The sequence below is a fragment of the Neoarius graeffei genome, chromosome 2 (assembly GCF_027579695.1).
Source record: "Neoarius graeffei isolate fNeoGra1 chromosome 2, fNeoGra1.pri, whole genome shotgun sequence".
Taxonomy (NCBI): domain Eukaryota; kingdom Metazoa; phylum Chordata; class Actinopteri; order Siluriformes; family Ariidae; genus Neoarius; species Neoarius graeffei.
In genome coordinates this window covers 102,993,522-103,015,619 of record NC_083570.1, presented here as the reverse complement: position 1 = coordinate 103,015,619, position 22,098 = coordinate 102,993,522, and the positions used below count along the sequence as shown (strand labels likewise).

General features: G+C 43.9%; 3 gene segments (V, D, J or C); 2 read left to right on the top strand and 1 right to left on the bottom strand.

Moving 5' to 3' along the window:
• Positions 1–4,299: 4,299 nt before the first annotated feature.
• Positions 4,300–22,098, bottom strand: part of LOC132882078 (probable non-functional immunoglobulin kappa variable 6D-41) — a 293,957-nt gene continuing 276,158 nt past the window's right edge. The window contains 1 exon segment of the V gene segment in view: positions 4,300–5,388. Coding sequence covers positions 5,021–5,388 — 368 coding nt within the window.
• LOC132875764 (immunoglobulin lambda constant 3-like) lies at positions 5,674–8,008 on the top strand. The segment is given in 3 exon segments: positions 5,674–5,757; positions 6,378–6,462; positions 7,689–8,008. Coding segments are annotated over 3 exon segments (489 nt in total).
• LOC132875758 (Ig kappa-b4 chain C region-like) lies at positions 12,111–16,784 on the top strand. The segment is given in 3 exon segments: positions 12,111–12,140; positions 12,599–12,683; positions 16,465–16,784. Coding segments are annotated over 3 exon segments (435 nt in total).

Below are 22,098 nucleotides of genomic sequence, written 5' to 3'. Positions count from 1 at the left end.
AGGGGCTCTGAGTGTGCTTCGACCGTCGCTGTTTCAGCCCGTAAATCACCTTCAGTGCTTAGAGAAGACTGCCCAAAAAACTTCATCAGCTTAGACTGCACCATTGTTTGGTTCATGCAAAGATAATCACACTACCACAGCAGGCCGAATACAACCCCGATTCCAAAAAAATTGGGACAAATTACAAATTGTAAATAAAAACGGAATGCAATAATTTACAAATCTCAAAAATTGATATTGTATTCACAATAGAACATAGACAACATATCAAATGTTGAAAGTGAGACATTTTGAAATTTCATGCCAAATATTGGCTCATTTGAAATTTCATAACAGCAACACATCTCAAAAAAGTTGAGACAAGGGCAATAAGAGGCTGGAAAAGTTAGAGGTACAAAAAAGGAACAGCTGGAGGACCAAATTGCAACTCATTAGGTCAATTGGCAATAGGTCATTAACATGACTGGGTATAAAAAGAGCATCTTGGAGTGGCAACGACTCTCAGAAGTAAAGCTGGGAAGAGGATCACCAATCCCCCGAATTCTGCATTGACAAATAGTGGAGCAATATCAGAAAGGAGTTCGACAGTGTAAAATTGCAAAGAGTTTGAACATATCATTATCTACAGTGCATAATATCATCAAAAGATTCAGAGAATCTGGAAGAATCTCTGTGCGTAAGGATCAAGGCTGGAAAACCATACTGAGTGCCCATGATCTTCGGGCCCTTAGACGGCACTGCATCACATACAGGCATGCTTCTGTGTTGGAAATCACAAAATGGGCTCAGGAATATTTCCAGAGAATATTATCTGTGAACACAATTCACCGTGCCATCCGCCGTTGCCAGCTAAAACTCTGTAGTTCAAAGAAGAAGCCGTATCTAAACATGATCCAGAAGCGCAGACGTCTTCTCTGGGCCAAGGCTCATTTAAAATGGATGGTGGCAAAGTGGAAAACTGTTCTGTGGTCAGACGAATCAAAATTTGAAGTTCTTTATGGAAATCAGGGACGCCGTGTCATTCGGACTAAAGAGGAGAAGGACGACCCAAGTTGTTATCAGCGCCCAGTTCAGAAGCCTGCATCTCTGATGGTATGGGGTTGCATTAGTGCGTGTGGCATGGGCAGCTTACACATCTGGAAAGACACCATCAATGCTGAAAGGTATATCCAGGTTCTAGAGCAACATATGCTCCCATCCAGACGACGTCTCTTTCAGAGAAGACCTTGCATTTTCCAACATGACAATGCCAAACCACATACTGCGTCAATTACAGCATCATGGCTGCGTAGAAGAAGGGTCCGGGTACTGAACTGGCCAGCCTGCAGTCCAGATCTTTCACCCATACAGTAGAAAACATTTGGCGCATCATAAAATGGAAGATACGACAAAAAAGACCTAAGACAGTTGAGCAACTAGAATCCTACGTTAGACAAGAATGGGTTAACATTCCTATCCCTAAACTTGAGCAACTTGTCTCCTCAGTCCCCAGACGTTTACAGACTGTTGTAAAGAGAAAAGGGGATGTCTCACAGTGGTAAACATGGCCTTGTCCCAACTTTTTTGAGATGTGTTGATGTCATGAAATTTAAAATCACGTAATTTTTCTCTTTAAATGATACATTTTCTCAGTATAAACATTTGATATGTCATCTATGTTCTATTCTGAATAAAATATGGAATTTTGAAACTTCCACATCATTGCATTCCGTTTTTATTTACAATTTGTACTTTGTCCCAACTTTCTTGGAATCGAGGTTGTAGATAATCATTATGGATAACTGGGCCACCTCGTCCTCTGCCAGTTAGACGAGGCAGGTGTCTATAACTGTATCCAGGAGGACTAACTTCATTTAATGCTCTATATTCATTTGGCTTCATCCATGTTTCAGTTAAACAAAGTACATTAAACTCCTGATCAGTAATAAGTTCATTAACCATTAGCACTTTAGATGCAAGGAGTGTCCCCTGTCCTACACATTTTAATGTTTTACCTGCACTAACACACTCACTCAACTCAGCAAGCACGGTTAATTAGCTGAAGCGTTAAACGAGGTGTGTTTGGATGGTTTTGTAACCTTCTTCAGCCTGATGAGCATCAACAACGCTTTTTCTGAGGTCCTCAGAAATCTCCTTTGGTTGTGCCATGATACACTTCCACAAACATGTGTTGTGAAGATCAGACTTTGATAGATCCCTGTTCTTTAAATAAAACCGGGTGCCCACTCACACCTGATTGTCATCCCACTGATTGAAAACACCTGACTCTAATTTCACCTTCAAATTAACTGCTAATCCTAGAGGTTCACATACTTTTGCCACTCACAGATATGTAATTTTGGATCATTTTCCTCAATAAATAAATGAACAAGTATAATATTTTTGTCTCATTTGTTTAACTGGGTTCTCTTTATCTACTTTTAGGACTTGTGTGAAAATCTGATGATGTTTTCGGTCATATTTATGCAGAAATATAGAAAATTCTAAAGGGTTCACAAACTTTCAAGCACCACTGTAGATCTAATATGCATAAAAGTGAGTGAGAGAGAGAGAAGTTTAAACTTTCACTGATCAGAAAGTCAAAATGAGAGATTTCCTGGAAATTACAGGTGTATAAATGTAGTAGAGAAATGGCAGAAGTTGAGTCTTTCACTTTAATTCCATCAGGATTCAGACTGACTACAGAGGAGATTTAGAGGTGAGCAGCAATAAAAAGTTCTTTCCTTACTATCTTTATGGATCATGTTGTTGTTTTTTCTGACTGTAGAGATGAATCTCATCACTAATCCATCATTTGGTGTTATTTCTCCTCCAGTCTCCTGCAGTGTGTACAGTACACTGTGCTCCAGAGTCAGACAGGTTTACTGAATCATCACTGAGTTTAAACACCAGAGTGACAAAGAAAACTAACCAATGAAAAAAACATTTAATCAGACAATTGTGTTCTGTAAATATAACCACAATGACTGTGTGTGTGTGTGTGTTCTCCAGCTGGTCCGGTGGTGAACTCCTCCGTGTCTCTGCTCCCTCCCTCCTCTCTGCAGCTCTCTGAAGGATCGGCCTCGCTGCTCTGCCTGCTCTCAGCCTATTCTCCACAGGGGGCGCTGCTGAGCTGCACCATGGATGGTGTCGAGGTGAACGAGGGGGTTCTGACCAGCACAGAAGAACAGAAGGACCCTTCAGCACCCTGACCCTCTTCAAAGAACGCTGGGAAGAGTCCGAGGTGTTCGGCTGTACCGTCTCCCACCACAACACCACTCAGATCACCTCGTTCTGAAAGAGCCGCTGTAAAGTCCACTAGAATAGAAGTGTACACTTTAAAACATATTTAGAAGACTGGAGTGGAGTCAGTGGTGTATCTGTACTGAAATAAAGCTTAAATGTGGAAAGCATGTCTCCTTTTTCAGTCGTGAAGTGTCTTTGACAGTGATTTGGATCGGCACCTTTAACAGCAGGTCGAGTGCAGCGCTGCGTGTTGTGCTTGAGTGAGTTCGACTGAAGAACCATGAACATCTGCTGAAAGTGTTGATCTATTCTGGGACTCAGAGCTGTTCATGCAAATGAACTGTTACTGCTTATTTCTCTGACTGGGAAGAATATGCCTAAACTCATGAAAACTCTAACAAGTACATTTTAAATATACTGAAGAATAATCTGATCTCTGAGAAAACATAAAAATAGTCATAAACCATGACAGGAGTGAAGACACTGAAAGACAAAATGTTGACAGATTGATGGGGGGAATGACATATCAAGGCAGTCACTGAGTCTGATTCAAGACCTAAAATCTCTTCCAATTGTACAGAGAGAGAGAGAGAGAGAGAGAGAGAGAGAGAGAGAGAGAGAGAGAGATCAGTCTCTTCTCCTGAAGGTCCTGATCATGCAAACTTCCTGGAACATAAGATATGCTTTAGACACTTTAATGTATATCTCCTTGGATAAAAGCAATAAAACAGCAAATTAGAATTCAGGGACAAAAAAAACAAAACAAATTAACTGGATGGGAAATCTGTGTCTTACTGGAGTGAATGTGGCCGTCACTAATCAATGTTACAATGTCTCCATATATAAATGTGTACAAGTGTCTCATCTCATCTCATTATCTCTAGCCGCTTTATCCTTCTACAGGGTCGCAGGCAAGCTGGAGCCTATCCCAGCTGACTACGGGCGAAAGGCGGGGTACACCCTGGACAAGTCGCCAGGTCATCACAGGGCTGACACATAGACACAGACAACCATTCACACTCACATTCACACCTACGGTCAATTTAGAGTCACCAGTTAACCTAACCTGCATGTCTTTGGACTGTGGGGGAAACCGGAGCACCCGGAGGAAACCCACGCGGACACGGGGAGAACATCAAAATCCGCACAGAAAGGCCGTCGCCGGCCACGGGGCTCAAACCCTCCCGGACATTCTTGGTTTGAGGTGGCAGTGCTAACCACTACACCACCGTGCTGCCTAATTTAGAGTTAATTAACTCATAAGAATCTTGACTGATTTTCCCCAAACTTCAATAATGTGGGAGGTTTTGTGTAGCTTCATGACCTTTAGTCCCACTTAAGTGCATTTCAGTTCTCGGCTGTAACACTAGAAAATGTGGAAAAGTGCAGTGTGTGTGAATACTTATGCAACTGACATGGTATACACTTTAGGGTCAGTCATGTCAGTGTGTGATGTACCAGAAATGGGCAAACAGTCAACAGCTTCATCTAAGTTTTTCAGAACCATGGCCTTTGAAATGATTAGCCATATTTCCTTTTTCTGAACCAATTCGGTGTTGGGCTCAAAGGAGGATTGAGTGAAAATATAGCAGGAAAAATTCAAAAAGGCCTCGAAGTCTAATCCTACATCTTTCGTTGCTGAACTAATTTAATGGAAATATCGCTTACTATATACTCACTTTTCATAATCATCATGGTTATTGAAAGATTTCGACTGTGAGTTGTGAACTTGTGCCGTATCACATCCTCCAACTCAGCACCTGCAGTCTCTCCCAGCTGCAGCAGTGCAGTCTCTCTACAATCTGACTGAGGGAGGTTTTTGTACGACTCTATAACACTGTGTGAACACATTCCCACTGTGGTAACTCTGACAGTAATAATCTCCTGCATCTTCAGTCTGGACTCCACTGATGGTCAGAGTGAAATCAGATCCAGATCCACTGCCACTGAAACGAGCTGGAAAACCTGACACTCGCTGATTCGCAAATTTAATCAGGAGTTTAGGAGCTTCTCCAGGTTTCTGCTGATACCAGTGTAAGTAGTGGCCATTTGAGCTGTAGTAATACACTGCCTGACTGGTTCTACAGTTGATGGTGACTGTTTCTCCTGGAAGAGCAGATTTCACTGCAGGAGTCTGAGTTACTGTGATTTGACCTCTGCATTCTGAAAAAAAAAGTATGATACAGAAACTGTTGAAAGAATAATCATGAGACAAACCTGAAAAATGTATTGTCTTGAAGAGTTTGTTTAAAATATAAAAGGCAAAGCCGTGTCTGACCTTGAGTCCAGAGGATCAGTGTCCAGATGAAGACGGGGATCAAAGTCATGGTAGCTGTGGGTGAAGTTGCTGTAGCAGCAGCTCTCAGTCATGAAGTGTTAAAGTCACAGCGCTATAAACACTCCCAGAGCACTGAAGCATGTGCTGCCAATGCAAAGTGTCCTCTAAGTATGGAAACACCTTTACCACATTCCCCCAATCTTACTGTCATTCTCACACTACTACAGAGTTATTGTGTGAATTTTACTTGTGGGGTCAGATGGAGATTTTCTGTAAAACACTTTGAGGTCTAAGATGCATAAATAAGTGAATTAGAGAGAGAAGCTTCAACTTTCACTGGATGGTGTTTGTACTGAATGTTAATGAGTTTCTCACTGTAGTGGATTTATGGTGGAAGAAGCAGCATCAATGTTGGCAGTGAGTAAATACACACTAATATTTTTGACTGTAAATTAATATTTAGATTATTGTAGGACTTAAATATCATATCATAACTTTCTATCAGTCTACAGAAGCAGTGGAGGAATTATTCTCACTTTAGCTCCACACATTCAGTCATATATTGTAAATTTCTCATGAGTACATCAGCATTTTTACTCCATGAGGCATTCTGGGTAAATCCTGTGCAATTGCAGTTCTACATTTTGTGAAATTTCAACTTTTATTTTGTGTAATTTATTTGTGTTTCTCACTCACTCATTTCATCCTCAGTTTAGATTGACACTCTTGGTGTATAAAAAGAAAAAAAAACAGTAAAATGTAGTAAAACAGTCAGAGAGTTAGTGTATTAATCAGCTGATGTGAGCAGAAGTTAGTGTTTTGTAGCTGTTTTGTAATAAGAGGTTTAAATGGATGGAGAGAGCAGTGAGTTTAGAGCAGCAGGGTTTTTGTACGGCCGCTAAACCTGTTTGTATCACTGTGGTACACTTTTGGTGGAGGAACCAAACTGTCTGTGGGCCGTAAGTAACCTGTTTACTAATTACTGAAATGGAGTGTGTTCAGATTAATGACTGAAATGGAGTGTGTTCAGATTAATGACTGAAATGGAGTGTGTTCAGATTCATGTTGCACTGTAAAATATAATAAGTTGACTTTACTTAAAAAAAATATGTAAAGTCGTTGCCTCAAAAAAAGTCATTTATGTTGATTTAGATAAATTAGATTGGGTTAACTTATTTTTTGTGAGTTTGCAGTACTCAAATTAACTTAGATTAGTTTGATTACATTAACTTATTTATTTTGAGTTTGCAGTACTCACATAAACTTATATTAATTTGATTACATTAACTTATTTATTGTGAGTTTGCAGTACTCATCTTATATAATTTTGATTACATTAACTTATTTATTTTAAGTTTACAGTACAAGTTAATGTAATCAAAATTATATAAGATGAGTACTGCAAACTCACAAAAAATAAGTTAACCCAATCTAATTTATCTAAATCAACATAAATGACTTTTTTTGAGGCAACGACTTTGCATATTTTTTTTAAGTAAAGTCAACTTATTATATTTTACAGTGTGTAATGTGTCAGGAATATATTTTACATTTAGTTTTCCTCCAATTCCACTCAGTGAGATGTGATTTTTGTGTAACATCCTTCTGTTTCTCAAATTTCCATTATTTTAGAAGTTTGAAAAATGTCTTTGATTATACTGCTGGTTGTTTATTATGATTTAAATCTTAATGTATTTGATTATCATGCTTGTGGTTAATTATAATTTAAATCTAAAAGCAAAGTCGATATCATTGTGCAAATTACTGATGACATTTTTGTTGAATGATTTTAACGACATTTAATATCTTAGAGACTGTGAGTCCTGAAACAGATTTAAATGTAGAAACCAAAACTGAATTTGCTTAAGTGGTAAATATTCTGTATTTTAAATGTGGCTTATTCATGTTATAAAATGAGTTTAATATTTTAATTCCTGAATACTCAGTATAATTAAATTTTCCTGTCCAGGGATAACTGTAATATAAATGATTATAGATCTAAGATGTAAAAGTGTTTGAATTGAGTGTGAATCGTTTGTGATGCTCCACTGAACTCAGTTCTGCTCTGTAAGATATAAAGGGAAGTGAAACACACAGTGAGCTGAAACGAAGCCTGAGTGACTGACAGCTGCCCATTCCTGTCTCAACTCTGTATGTGTGTGTGTGTGTGTGTGTGTGTGTGTAGGTGTCACTCAGCCCAGTGTGACGGTGTTGCCTCCCTCCAGTGTGGAGCTGCAGCAGGAGAAGGTCACACTCATGTGTGTGGCTGACAAGGGCTTCCCCTCGGACTGGACACTGAGCTGGAAGGTTGATGGGAGCAGCTGGAGCTCGGGGGAGAGCCGCAGCACCGCCGTTCTGCACGCGAACGGCCTCTACAGCTGGAGCAGCACGCTGAGCCTCCACCCGGAGCAGTGGAGGAACAAGGTGGTGACCTGTGAGGCCTCCAAAGACAACCAACCTACTGTGGTGGGCAGAGTGAACACAGAGCAGTGCTCAGAGCTGTGAGCTCACACACACTTTACTCAGCTCACCTTCTACTGCTTCACTGTGTGTTACATGTGGCCTTTATTGCTCAAATGTCCCACTTTCATAATTTCATTTGTGTTATTAACATGTGAGCTCACACACTCCTCAGTTTAACTCAACTCTTCTTCTTAATGATCACTTACATATGTGTTAAGTGTGTGTATCACTGCAATGTCCTGCTTTGAATTATTAATAAAAGCCTTTGAATCATGAATCCCTTTTGGTGCACATTATTGTTCATGTACATCATAAACAAATCACCAAAGCATCAGTCTCAGTATCTGTTATAGACCCTCATATTCATTATAAAGTCTAATATATATATATATATATATATATACGCCTCTCAGAAACCCGCAGACGGGTAAAGTCACAGATCTTTTCTCTTCCGTCTAATCAACCTCCTCTTCTCATATTCGGCTGTCCAATTTCCGTGCAAACTTTCGCACACTGTTGTGGTTAGTTTCCGCCACTTTGTCCTGTTGCTGATACAGACCTGCCAGGTGTTGAGGACACCCCCACATTTCAATGCCGATTTACATGTGCCCCTGTACCGAAGCAGCGGATGACTGTCCAGATGTGCAATGAACAAGTTCACCAAACAAGAGCTGTTTTTGAGGCCTGTTATCATCAATCCGATAGATATGGCCAAACCAGCGTAGAAGTCTGTGGACTAGAATGGTTTCGATATCCTCAGCTCCCGCCCACTTTAGGACCTCTTCATTGCTGACAAAGTGATCCCATTTCACGTTTAAAAGTGGCAGTAAGCACTGGTTGAACACAGCTACTTTGGTCGTGGTCATTAAGTCACGAGAGCCAAAGACCCTTTTACGCAAATGACCAAATGCACGGGGTGGCACGGTGGTGTAGTGGGTAGCGCAGTCGCCTCACAGCGAGAAGGTCCAGGTTCGAGCCCCGTGGCCCGTGAAGGCCTTTCTGTTTGGAGTTTGCATGTTCTCCCCGTGTCTGCGTGGGTTTCCTCTGGGTGCTCCGGTTTCCCCCACAGTCCAAAGACATGCAGGTTAGGTTAACTGGTGACTCTAAAATGAGCATAGGTGTGAATGTGAGTGTGAATGGTTGTCTGTGTCTATGTGTCAGCTCTGTGATGACCTGGCGACTTGTCCAGGGTGTACCCCGCCTTTCACCCGTAGTCAGCTGGGATAGGCTCCAGCTTGCCTGCGACCCTGTAGAACAGGATAAAGCGGCTAGAGATAATGAGATGAGGAGAGATGAGACCAAATGCACATGATGTTGCTCGGATACGGCATGCAAGTTCCTCCTTCATAGAACAGTCACTGGTAACATAACTCCCGAGATACTTGAAACGATTGACGTTAGCAAGCTTTGTGCCACCTGTACACATGGTTTCTGTTTTGTTGATCTGTAGACCCATGTGACTCGAGATATCATTGTATGCAGACAGCAGTGCCTGCAAACCTTCTGGGGCATCACTGAAGATTGCAATGTCTTCTGCATACTGAGCCTCTGTAAAGAATGCCGTGAGGACTTTAATCTTTGCTTTAAGCCTACATAGATAAAAAAAATCACTGTCATACCGAAACCTAACTTGTACACTGTAGCTGTGCGTGATATTCTTAGAGCGAGCTGCGGTAAGACTGCTGTGTAAATCCCAAATAGTACAGGAGCCAACTTGCAGCCTTGTTTAACACCACTATTGTACTCAAAGGCTTTTATCAGTTCTCCATCAACGAGGAGTTTGGCACTTACATCAATATACAGCTTCTTCATGATCCTTAGAAACTTTGGTGGACAGCCTAGCTTTTTTCAGAATAAAAAGCAGTTCGCAGTTTACAGTATCCAACGCTTTCACAAAATCCAGAAACGCTATACAGAGACCTCTGCACTGTTCTTTAGACTTTTCCATCAGTTGGCAAAGAGTAAAGATACCATCAGTGGCACCTCGATCATTACAGTACCCAGATTGTGACTCCGGTATATCCAGTCTGCTAACAGTTTCAGCCTTTGCAGGATAATATCAGTGAAGGCTTTACCAACGATGCTCAGGAGAGAAATGCCCCTGTCGTTTCTGCATTTGAATAATATGATTGCGTCGATCCACTCCATTGGAATTTTCACTGTTGTCCACATTAGGTTAAATAAAAGAAGTAGGGAAGCTTTGAGATATCATAAACAAATCACCAATTCACTTGTCTCAGTATCTGTTATCGACCCTCATATTGATTTTAAAAGCTAATAATAATAATAAAGATAAAACGTCAATAGTGATGTGGTTGAGTGAAATTGAAGTTCTAAAGCATTTATGTTTAAAAGAGAGTATGTGGAATGTTTCATGCTACTTTCACCCATCACAGAACTGGGGACTGGCGTTATGGTTATGGAAATGCTGTTATACCTACTGTACTAATCACGACTGTACACCTGGATGTTACTTATACTGAACTCAAATAAATATTCAGCGGCGAAAAATAAATCAGTATTACTTCTGGAGTGAATTTCCCACAACAAAATATGTGTTATAATTTAAAGATCAGGCTGTAAGTAGTTTATTCATTAGTCCACAGCTTCCCGTCCCTGGTCCTAGAGTGTCCCCTGTCCTGCATATTTTACCTGCACTAACACACTCACTCAACTCAGCAAGCACTGTTAATTAGCAGAAGACTTAAATGATGTGTATTTGGAGCAGGGAAAGTGCTGAAATGTGCAGGACAGGGGGTCCTGGGGTGGACAAGGGGTAAACCATGGTTAGGAACCTGTGAGGTAGTCAATATCAGGACACCATGAACACTGATCAAACACAAGGCACCTTAAACAGCAAGAACTAGTACAGACATTAATCACTGGATTTAACCTTGACGTATCTGTGTCTTTTAATGAGAGTATTTGCCTATTATTTATGCTTATATAATGAGGCTCACTGGTCACAGTGAGTGTTATAAGGCTCATCGCTAATGGCTTCATAATAGTAACAGCAAGATAGTGATGAGGAGTAAAATTAGATTTAGCCCTTATTCAGTATCACAACCAGCCATCAGTGCAGAGTATTGATCTTACAGTAGTGGATGTGATGGACTGTGTGCAGTGTGGTGTGATGATTATTGAGAGATTTCTAATGTGAGTTGTGAGTTAGTGTGGTGTGGTTCCTCTCCTCCACAGAGGGTCATTGTGTCGTATCACATCCTCCAACTCAGCACCTGCAGTCTCTCCCAGCTGCAGCAGTGCAGTCTCTCTACAATCTGACTGAGGGAGGTTTTTGTACGACTCTATAACACTGTGTGAACCAGTAGCCAGAGATCTCATGGTAACTCTGACAGTAATAATCTCCTGCATCTTCAGTCTGGACTCCACTGATGGTCAGAGTGAAATCAGATCCAGATCCACTGCCACTGAAACGAGCTGGAAAACCTGACTGTCGCTGATTCGCAAGTTTAATCAGGAGTTTAGGAGCTTCTCCAGGTTTCTGCTGATACCAGTTTAACCGGTCACCATATGAGTCTGTGTACACTGCCTGACTGGTTCTACAGTTGATGGTGACTGTTTCTCCTGGAAGAGCAGATTTCACTGCAGGAGTCTGAGTTACTGTAGCTTGACCTCTGCATTCTGAAAAAAAAAGTATGATACAGAAACTGTTGAAAGAATAATCATGAGACAAACCTGAAAAATGTATTGTCTTGAAGAGTTTGTTTAAAATATAAAAGGCAAAGCCGTGTCTGACCTTGAGTCCAGAGGATCAGTGTCCAGATGAAGACGGGGATCAAAGTCATGGTAGCTGTGGGTGAAGTTGCTGTAGCAGCAGCTCTCAGTCATGAAGTGTTAAAGTCACAGCGCTATAAACACTCCCAGAGCACTGAAGCATGTGCTGCCAATGCAAAGTGTCCTCTAAGTATGGAAACACCTTTACCCCATTCCCCCAATCTTACTGTAATTCTCACACTACTACAGAGTTATTGTGTGAATTTTACTTGTGGGGTCAGATGGAGATTTTCTGTAAAACACTTTGAGGTCTAAGATGCATAAATAAGTGAATTAGAGAGAGAAGCTTTAACTTTCACTGGATGGTGTTTGTACTGAATGTTAATGAGTTTCTCACTGTAGTGGATTTATGGTGGAAGAAGCAGCATCAATGTTGGCAGTGAGTAAATACACACTCATATTTTTGACTGTAAATTAATATTTAGATTATTGTAGGATTTAAATATCATATCATAACTTTCTGTCAGTCTACAGAAGCAGTGGAGGAATTATTCTCACTTTAGCTCCACACATTCAGTCATATATTGTAAATTTCTCATGAGAACATCAGCATTTTTACTCCATGAGGCATTCTGGGTAAATCCTGTGCAATTGCAGATCTACATTTTGTGACTTTTCAACTTTAGTTTGTGAAAATTATTTGTGTTTCTTACACACTAATTTCATCCTCAGGTTAGATTGACACTCTTTGTGTATAAAAAGAAAAAATAAAACAGTAAAATGTAGTAAAACAGTCAGAGAGTTAGTGTATTAATCAGCTGATGTGAGCCGAAGTTGGTGTTTTGTAGCTGTTTTGTAATAAGAGGTTTAAATGGATGGAGAGAGCAGTGAGTTTAGAGCAGCAGGGTTTTTGTACGGCCGCTAAACCTGTTTGTATCACTGTGGATCACTTTTGGTGGAGGAACCAAACTGTCTGTGGGCCGTAAGTAACCTGTTTACTAATTACTGAAATGGAGTGTGTTCAGATTAATGACTGAAATGGAGTGTGTTCAGATTCATGTTGTAATGTTTAAAGAATATATTTTAGATTTATTTTTCCTCCAAATTCAGATCAGATGTGATTTTTGTGTCACGTACTTCTGTTCCTCAAATTTCCATTATTTTAGAAGTTTGAAAAATGTCTTTGATTATATTGCTGGTTGTTTATTATAATTTAAAGCTTAAATGTATTTGATTCTACTGCTGGTAGTTAATTATAATTTAAATCTAAAATCAAAGTAGATATCATTGTGCAAATTACAGATGACATTTTTGTTGAATGAGAAGGAAGCCTTGAGCGAGCTAAGTTCAGAGGTGCGGAGAAACCTACTCCAGCTGCAAAGGGCAGAGACAACGCGGAAAAGACAGAAAGAGAAGCGTCGGCAGAGGAAATCTTTCTTCAACAATCCATTCCGCTATACATCGGACCTCCTCGGCCAGCCCAAGAGCGGGAGACTGGTATGTTCCAAAGAAGAAGTGGAAGATGCTGTAAAGGCAGCACATAGCGACCCCAACAGAGACTTACCACTAGGAGAGTGCCCCTTCCCTATTCCAAAGCCCAATCCAAGCACCCCGTTCAACATGGCAGATTTCACTTTTGAAGAAGTAAGGTCAGTAGTGAGACGAGCTCGGGCGGGATCTGCTCCTGGTCCATCAGGGACATCATATAAGATTTATAAGAACTGCCCGCAATTGCTAAGGAGACTGGCCACACTCCTGCGCACACTGTGGAAGAAGAAGCAAGAACCCTTGCTGTGGACATTGGCAGAGGGCTGTTTCATTCCCAAGGAGCTGAATTCATCAAGCCTTGACCAGTTTAGAGAGATTTCCCTATTGGACATCGAGGGGAAGGTCTTCTGGGCAATCATCGCTAGAAGGTTGACTTCATACTTACTTGCCAATGGCTATGTCGATGCAAGTGTCCAGAAAGGAGGAGTACCGGGGTACTCTGGGTGCTTGGAGCACACATCGGTAATTAGCCAGATAATTAAGGAGGCAAAAAGTAACAAGAAGTCTCTCTCAGTGGTCTGGCTGGATCTCGCCAAGGCTTACCCAAACGTCCCACACCAGCTTATCTGCAAGGCATTGCAACATTACCAGGTGCCATCAGAGGTCATCAACCTGGTGATGTCGCATATGGGCTCTCTACACATGAGGTTCACCGTGCAGGATTTTACCACCGAGTGGCAGAGGCTGGAAAAAGGGATAATGGCTGGCTGCACCATATCAGTTTCTCTGTTTGTGGCAGCTATGAACCTGCTGCTCAGAGCTGGAGAGTCTCAGTGTAGAGGGCCAATGGCAGCGGATGGGACAAGGCATCCAGCCTGCAGAGCCTTCATGGACGACATCACCGTGATGACCCCATCCATTCTTGGGACACGATGGGTCCTGAGCTCACTGGAGAAGATGGCTACCTGGGGCCGTATGCAGTTTAAGCCTGGCAAATCCTGGAGCTTGTGCATGGTGAAGGGTAGTTTGTCGAATAATACCTTCAGCATCCAGGGATCACAGATTCCAACCATCCAGGAGGAGCGAATCCGGTGCCTGGGGAAGAGCTATGACAGTACCCTGAAAGACAGCGGGAACTTTGAGGATACTGCAGCCCAACTAAAGGAGTGGCTGAGAAGAATAGACAGGAGTTTGCTGCTGGGCAGGTTCAAGGTATGGAGCTTTCAGCATGGCATCATACCAAGACTTCAGTGGCCATTTCTGCTCTATGACTTCCCTATGACCAGAGTTGAAGCAATGGAGAGGGTCTGTAGTAGGTTTATCCGTAAATGGCTGGGCGTTCCTCCAGCTTTCAGCTCAGTCAACCTCTACAGCAGGTCATCAATTCTCCGGTTACCATGTTCCTCTGTCATAGAAGAATTCAAGGCCACCAAGGCAAGGGCAGCATGCACGCTTTTGGACTCCAGGGACACAAAAGTGAGGCATGCAAGTGCCGCCATCAACTGCGGTAGGAAGTGGAAACCCCTTGAGGCGGTGAAAGAAGCAGAAGCGTACTGGAGGCACCAGGAAATTGTGGGTATTGCGTGTCGCGGACGGCTCGGGCTTGGCAACTACAGCGTCAAGAGCTGGTCGAAAAACATCAGAGACAGAAGGGACCTGGTGGTACAGAGGGTGCGGGAGGCAACTGAAGAAGACCGCCAAGTTAAAGCAGTGGGGTTGGGCTCCCAGGCGCGCTGGATGCAGTGGGAGGGGGTACTCGAGAGATCATTGTCTTGGAAGGAGCTTTGGGGCACTGACCAAGGCAAGCTGAGTTTCCTGCTGCGCGCTGTGGCTGATCTCCTACCCACACCAAGCAACCTAAAGGTCTGGGGCAAGGAGCAAGAGGCATCCTGTGGCCAGTGCGGCGCCAGCCTCTGCACACTGAACCACATTCTGACCAGCTGCCCAAAAGCCCTGGCGGATGGGCGCTACCGGTGGAGACATGACAAAGTCCTCACCGAGGTCGCTAAGTGGGTCGAACTACAGAGGTGCCACGCCAACAAACAGCCACCAATACCACCAAGGCTCACAAGCTTCCAGCCAGAAGGCAGCAAAGTCTCAAAGAAAAGACCTGACTGCCTACCATCAATGCTATACCGCGGATCAGATTGGGAGCTGAGGGTGGATCTCAGAAAGAAGCTGGTCTTTCCTCAGGAGGTGGTGGCAACTACCCTCCGACCGGATATGATCCTTCTTTCAAGGAGCTCAAAGTCCATCATCCTCGCCGAACTCACTGTTCCCTGGGAAGAGAGGCTAGCCATATCCCACCAGGCAAAGAAGGCTAAGTACCAGGACATAGTGGATGAGGCGACCCTCGCAGGGTGGCATGCCACCCTCTACCCAATTGAGGTTGGGGCTCGGGGTTTCCCTGCCTCATCTATGCGCAGTTTTCTACAGAAAATTGGACTTGACTCCAGACAGGTACAGAAGGCTATCAGGGAGATTGCCGCAGTGGCCGAAAGTTGTTCCAGGTGGCTGTGGCTGTCAAGGGATCGTAGTTGGACCCCCTCCGCAGGTGAAGGCTAACTCAGCCCTCGCTGCCCCACTCAGGAGAGGTGTACAGGTTAAGGGGCGAAACACCTGTGACCCTGAGATACCTGCTGAGGATGCGGAGGGGTCCCTGTGATCACCGTGGTACTCCACCAGATAGAACCTAAACATCCACATCCATAGTTGCTCCTGCAGTCTCTGCTTGTAGCAAAGCACCTTTGGTGTTTATTTCATTTTCATTTTGTATTTGATTCTACTGCTGGTAGTTAATTATAATTTAAATCTAAAAGCAAAGTAGATATCATTGTGCAAATTACAGATGACATTTTTGTTGAATGATTTTAATGACATTTAATATCTTAGAGACTGTGAGTCCAAATACAGATTTAAATGTAGAAACCAAAACTGAATTTGCTTAAGTGGTAAATATTCTGTATTTTAAATGTGGCTCATTCATGTTATAAAATGAGCTTCATATTTTCAATTACTGAATACTTGGTCTAATTCAATTTTCCTGTCCAGGGATAACTGTAATATAAATGATTATTGATCCAAGATATAAAAGTCTTTGAACTGTGTGAATCGTTTGTGATGCTCCACTGAACTCAGTTCTGCTGTGTAAGATATAAAGGGAAGTGAAACACACAGTGAGCTGAAACGAAGCCTGAGTGACTGACAGCTGTCCATTCTTGTCACGACTGTGTGTGTGTGTGTGTGTGTGTGTGTGTGTGTGTGTGTGTGTGTAGGTGTCACTCAGCCCAGTGTGACAGTGTTGCCCCCCTCCAGTGTGGAGCTGCAGCAGGAGAAGGTCACACTCATGTGTGTGGCCGACAAGGGCTTCCCCTCGGACTGGACACTGAGCTGGAAGGTTGATGGGAGCAGCTGGAGCTCGGGGGAGAGCCGCAGCACCGCCGTTCTGCACGCGGACGGCCTCTACAGCTGGAGCAGCACGCTGAGCCTCCACCCGGAGCAGTGGAGGAACAAGGTGGTGACCTGTGAGGCCTCCAAAGACAACCAACCTACTGTGGTGGGCAGAGTGAACACAGAGCAGTGCTCAGAGCTGTGAGCTCACACACACTTTACTCAGCTCACCTTCTACTGCTTCACTGTGTGTTACATGTGGCCTTTACTGCTCAAATGTCCCACTTTCATCATTTCATTTGTCTTATTAACATGTGAGCTCACACACTCCTCAGTTTAACTCAATTCTTCTTCTTAATGATCACTTACATATGTGTTAAGTGTGTGTATCACTGCAATGTCCTGCTTTGAATTATTAATAAAAGCCTTTGAATCATGAAACCCTTTTGGTGCACATTATTGTTCATGTACATCATAAAGAAATGACCAAAGCATCTGTCTCAGTATCTGTTATAGACCCTCATATTTATTCTAACGACCAATAATAGTAATATTAATAATCATCATCATCATCATTATTAGCTAGCTTACTGGAGTTGTTAAGGACTTGGCATGAGTCATCTACTCGACCACCCATATACGTACAGACTCAATGAGCTACGCACAGCCTCAGTGAGTCTCAATTCCCCAGCACTGCCAGCATCATGCGGCCACGTTTTATTGATTGATTGATTGATTGATTGATTGATTGATTGATTGATTGATTGATTCCAAACAGTAAAGAAGATATAAAAACAAACAAAAAACAAAAAATAAAAATAAAAAATGCAATCATCAAAACATCCTCATAAACAGAATAGTGTAGCCACAAGGCAATAACATAATAATGTTCTGAAAGGATTAGGAAGAAGTAAATAACTTATCAAATCCTAACCCTCTATACCACCGTTAATCAAACATCACTTTCCACCATAATAAACTATATATACAAAAGAAAGCAAAATCAACAACAAAAAAAACATACCAATATACCAAGACATACCAACATGGCATAATATCACCCAAATCAAATCATATATATACAAATACTTATGCTATGCATTTATACACACATACAATACATATATACAGTACATACATATACACCTATCTATAATTATACACATCCATACGTACACAGACACCCATATCATAATTATGCATATTATGCGTATATATTATATTCAATTATGCACTATACACACACACACACACACACACACACACACACATATATATATATATATATATATACAAATACTCACTTTTTATATAATATATCCGAATGTACCCATACCCACACATATACACCTATATTATCAATAGAATGTTATTGTAATTCCTCCTCCCTTTACCTCATAAAGATCTGTTCCTTATACCTTTTTTTGAACTGGTTTATAGTTGTACATTTCATGAGCTCCACATTCAAACTGTTCCATAGCTTTACTCCACAAATAGAAATACTGAACATTTTTAACGTTGTCCTAGCACTGCGAATTTTAAATTTCAATTTCCCCCTAAAATTATAGTCCCCCTCTCTATCTGAGAACATTGTTTGGATATTCCTTGGTACTTTATAATTCCTTACTTTGTTCATTACTAAGGCAGTTTTATATTCTATAATATCCCTGAATTTTAAACATTTTCTCATCTCATCTCATTATCTCTAGCCGCTTTATCCTGTTCTACAGGGTCGCAGGCAAGCTGGAGCCATATCCCAGCTGACTACGGGTGAAAGGCGGGGTACACCCTGGACAAGTCGCCAGGTCATCACAGGGCAGACACATAGACACAGACAACCATTCACACTCACATTCACACCTACGGTCAATTTAGAGTCACCAGTTATCCTAACCTGCATGTCTTTGGACTGTGGGGGAAAGCGGAGCACCCGGAGGAAATCCACGCGGACACGGGGAGAACATGCAAACTCCACACAGAAAGGCCCTCGCCGGCCACGGGGCTCGAACCTGGACCTTCTTCTTCTCGAACAGATCCCCTCTTCGCTTCTCTCCTCTCTCTCTCTTTCCCCCTCCCCTTCTGTGTCTCGTCCTCGCCCCGTTCCCCCACCGCGGAGGCGGGGGCCGGCTCCCTCACAGCCGGTCCGCCACACCTGCTGTGTCTTCCCGTTTCTCACTTCCGTGTCTGTCTCTCCCCCCCCTCAGGTGAGTGAGCCCCAGAGCACCGGTGCAGAGAGAAAGCCCGGGCCGGTTTGCTGACGCTGCGGGAAGCCGGGCCACCTCCAACAGCAGTGCTCGGTGATGGAAGTAGGCGCGGTGGTTCAGATCCCCGATGCGCCAGGAGCCGCCCTTGATCGGGCCAGAGCGTATCGCATACCGGTGAGTATCCAAAGGGATACATATCAGGCTTTGGTGGACTCTGGCTGTAATCAGACCTCAAGCCACCAAAGCCTGGTGCAAGACGAGGCATTGGGGGGAGCACAGGGGCTGAAGGTGTTGTGTGTGCACGGGGATGTTCACAGCTACCCTTTAGTGTCAGTCCACATTTTTTTCAGAGGGGAAAATTTTAGAGTGAAGGCGGCGGTTAATCCTCGCCTCACCCACTCGATAATTTTGGGGACTGATTGGCCGGGATTCGGGGAATTAATGAGTCATTTAGTAAAGAGTGGGTCCTGCCGTATTTCAGCAAGGGGAGGTCCCGGTGTCGCATTGGCAGGAGCACCTGTCAAAGAGCCGTTTACGTCATCTCCGCGTCAGAGTGAGGAGCCGCCGGTTCCTCCTCCCTCGCTCGGGGAATCCCTCGCGGAATTCCCGTTAGATCAGTCGTGAGACGAGACTGCGGCATGCATTTGACCAAGTGAGAGTAATCGATGGTCAAACGCTCCAGCCAAATGCCACCCCGTCCTTCCCCTATTTTTCTATTCTGAAGGATAGATTATACTGAGTGACGCAGGACACTCAAACTAAAGAACAAATCATGCAGCTCTTGATTCCAAAAAGCCACCGGGAATTGGTATTCCAGGCGGCTCACTTTAATCCCATGGCTGGACACTTAGGGCAGGATAAAACACTAGCCCGAATAATGGCCCGGTTCTATTGGCCAGGGATTCGCGGTGATGTCCGTAGGTGGTGTACGGCATACCGCGAATGCCAGTTAGTAAATCCAGCGGCCATCCCAAAAGTGCCTTTGCACCCTCTCCCATTAATCGAGACCCCGTTTGAAAGAATTGGGATGGATCTCGTCAGGCCATTAGATCGGTCAACATGAGGGTACCGCTTTACATTAGTTCTGGTGGACTATGCAAGGCGATACCCGGACGCAGTGCCTCTTCGCAATATCTCAGCACGCAGTATTGCGGAAGCGTTCTTCCGCGTTATCTCCCAAGTTGGAATCCCGAAAGAGATTCTGACTGATCAAGGCACCTCATTTATGTCACAAACACTGAATGAACTTTATGGGTTATTAGGTATTAAGCCGATCTGCACCAGCATTTATCACCCACAAATGGACGGTTTAGTCGAACGATTCAATCGCACCCTCAAAAATATAATTAAGAAATTCGTAAGGGAGGACACATGTAATTGGGATAAATGGCTCGAACCCTCGTTGTTTGTAGTGCGAGAGGTCCCACAAGTCTCCATGGGGGTTTCACTGTTTGAATTGTTATATGGGCATAAGTCGTGTGGCATTTTAGACGTGCTGTGAGAAAATTGGGAGGAGGGACCTTCACCAAGTAAAAATGAAATTCAATACATTATTGACCTGCACGCAAAACTCCACACACTCATGCACCTAACCCAGGAGAATTTGTGACAGGCCCAAGAACAGCAAACTTGCCTGTACAACAAGGGTATGCGCCTTAGGGAGTTCACACCGGGAGATAAAGTACTCGTACTGTTGCCCACATCGAGCTCCAAATTAATCGCCAAGTGGCAAGGACCCTTTGAGGTCACACGGCGAGTCGGGGACATCGACTACGAGTTGAGGTGAACGGACAGGGGTGGGGCGCTACAGATTTACCACCTCAATCTACTCAAACTCTGGAATGAGGAGGTCCCCATGGCGTTGGTGTCGGTGGTTCCAGAGAAGGCAGAGCTGGGGTCAGAGGTTCAAAAGGGAGCATTGGCATCGCGTACCTCTCCAGTCCCCTGTGGAGACCACCTCTCCCTGACACAACTCGCAGAGGTTGCCCAGTTGCAGACCGAATTTTCGGACGTGTTCTCGCCCCTGCCCGGCCGCACTGACCTCATAGAGCACCACATTGAGATGCCCCCGGGGGTGGTAGTGTGTAGCTGCCCTTACAGGCTACCCAAACACAAGAAAAAAGTGGTTCGGGAAGAACTCGAGGCCATGCTCGAAATGGGCATCGTTGAGGAGTCCCACAGCGATTGAAGCAGCCCGGTGGTCTTGGTACCCAAGGCTGATGGGTCAGTCCGGCTTTGTGTAGACTATAGAAAAGTCAATGCGGTGTTTAAATTCGATGTGTACCCAATGCCTCGGATGAGTTGCTTGATCGACTAGGCACGGCTCACTTTTACTCGACACTGGATTTGACAAAGGGTTATTGGCAGATCCCCTTGACTCCATTATCCCGAGAAAAAATGGCCTTTTCCACACCGTTTGGCTTACACCAGTTTGTCACACTTCCTTTTGGGCTGTTTGGGGCGCCCGCTACGTTTCAGCGGCTGATGTATAGGGTCCTCCACTCCCACGCCACCTATGCTGCCGCATACCTTGACGACATCATTATTTATAGTAATGACTGGCCATGGCACCTACAACACCTGAGGGCCGTCCTTAGGTTGCTGAGGCGGGCGGGTCTCACAGCCAACCCGAAGAAGTGTGCGATTGGGAAGGTGGAAGTACAGTATCTGGGCTTCCACTTGGGCAATGGGCAGGTGCGTCCCCAAATTAACAAGACTGCAGCGATTGCAGCCTGCCTGAGGCACAAGACCAAAAAGGGGGTGAGACAGTTCCTGGGGCTGGCTGGCTATTATCGTAGGTTTATACCTAATTATTCGGATGTCACCAGCCCACTGACTGATCTCACTAAAAAGGGGGCACCAGATCCAGTCCAGTGGATGGAGCAATGCCAGTAGGCTTTTTCTGAGGTAAAGGCTGCGCTGTGTGGGGGGCCACTGTTACACTCCCCCTGACTTTTCTCTCCCTTTTATATTGCAGACGAACACGTCGGACAGAGGGCTGGGGGCTGTTTTGTCCCAGAAGGTGGAGGGGGAGGATCGCCCAGTGCTGTACATAAGTTGAAAGCTGTCAGTGTGTGAGGGGCGCTAAAGCACCATAGAGAAGGAGTGCCTGGCCATCAAGTGGGCGGTCCTCGCCCTCCGTTACTACCTGCTGGGATGCTCTTTCACCCTCTGTTCAGACCACGCGCCCCTCCAGTGGCTCCACCGCATGAAGGATGCCAACGCGCGGATCACCCGTTGGTATCTGGCACTCCAACCCTTTAACTTCAAGGTGGTCCACAGGCCGGGGGTGCAGATGGTCGTGGCGGACTTCCT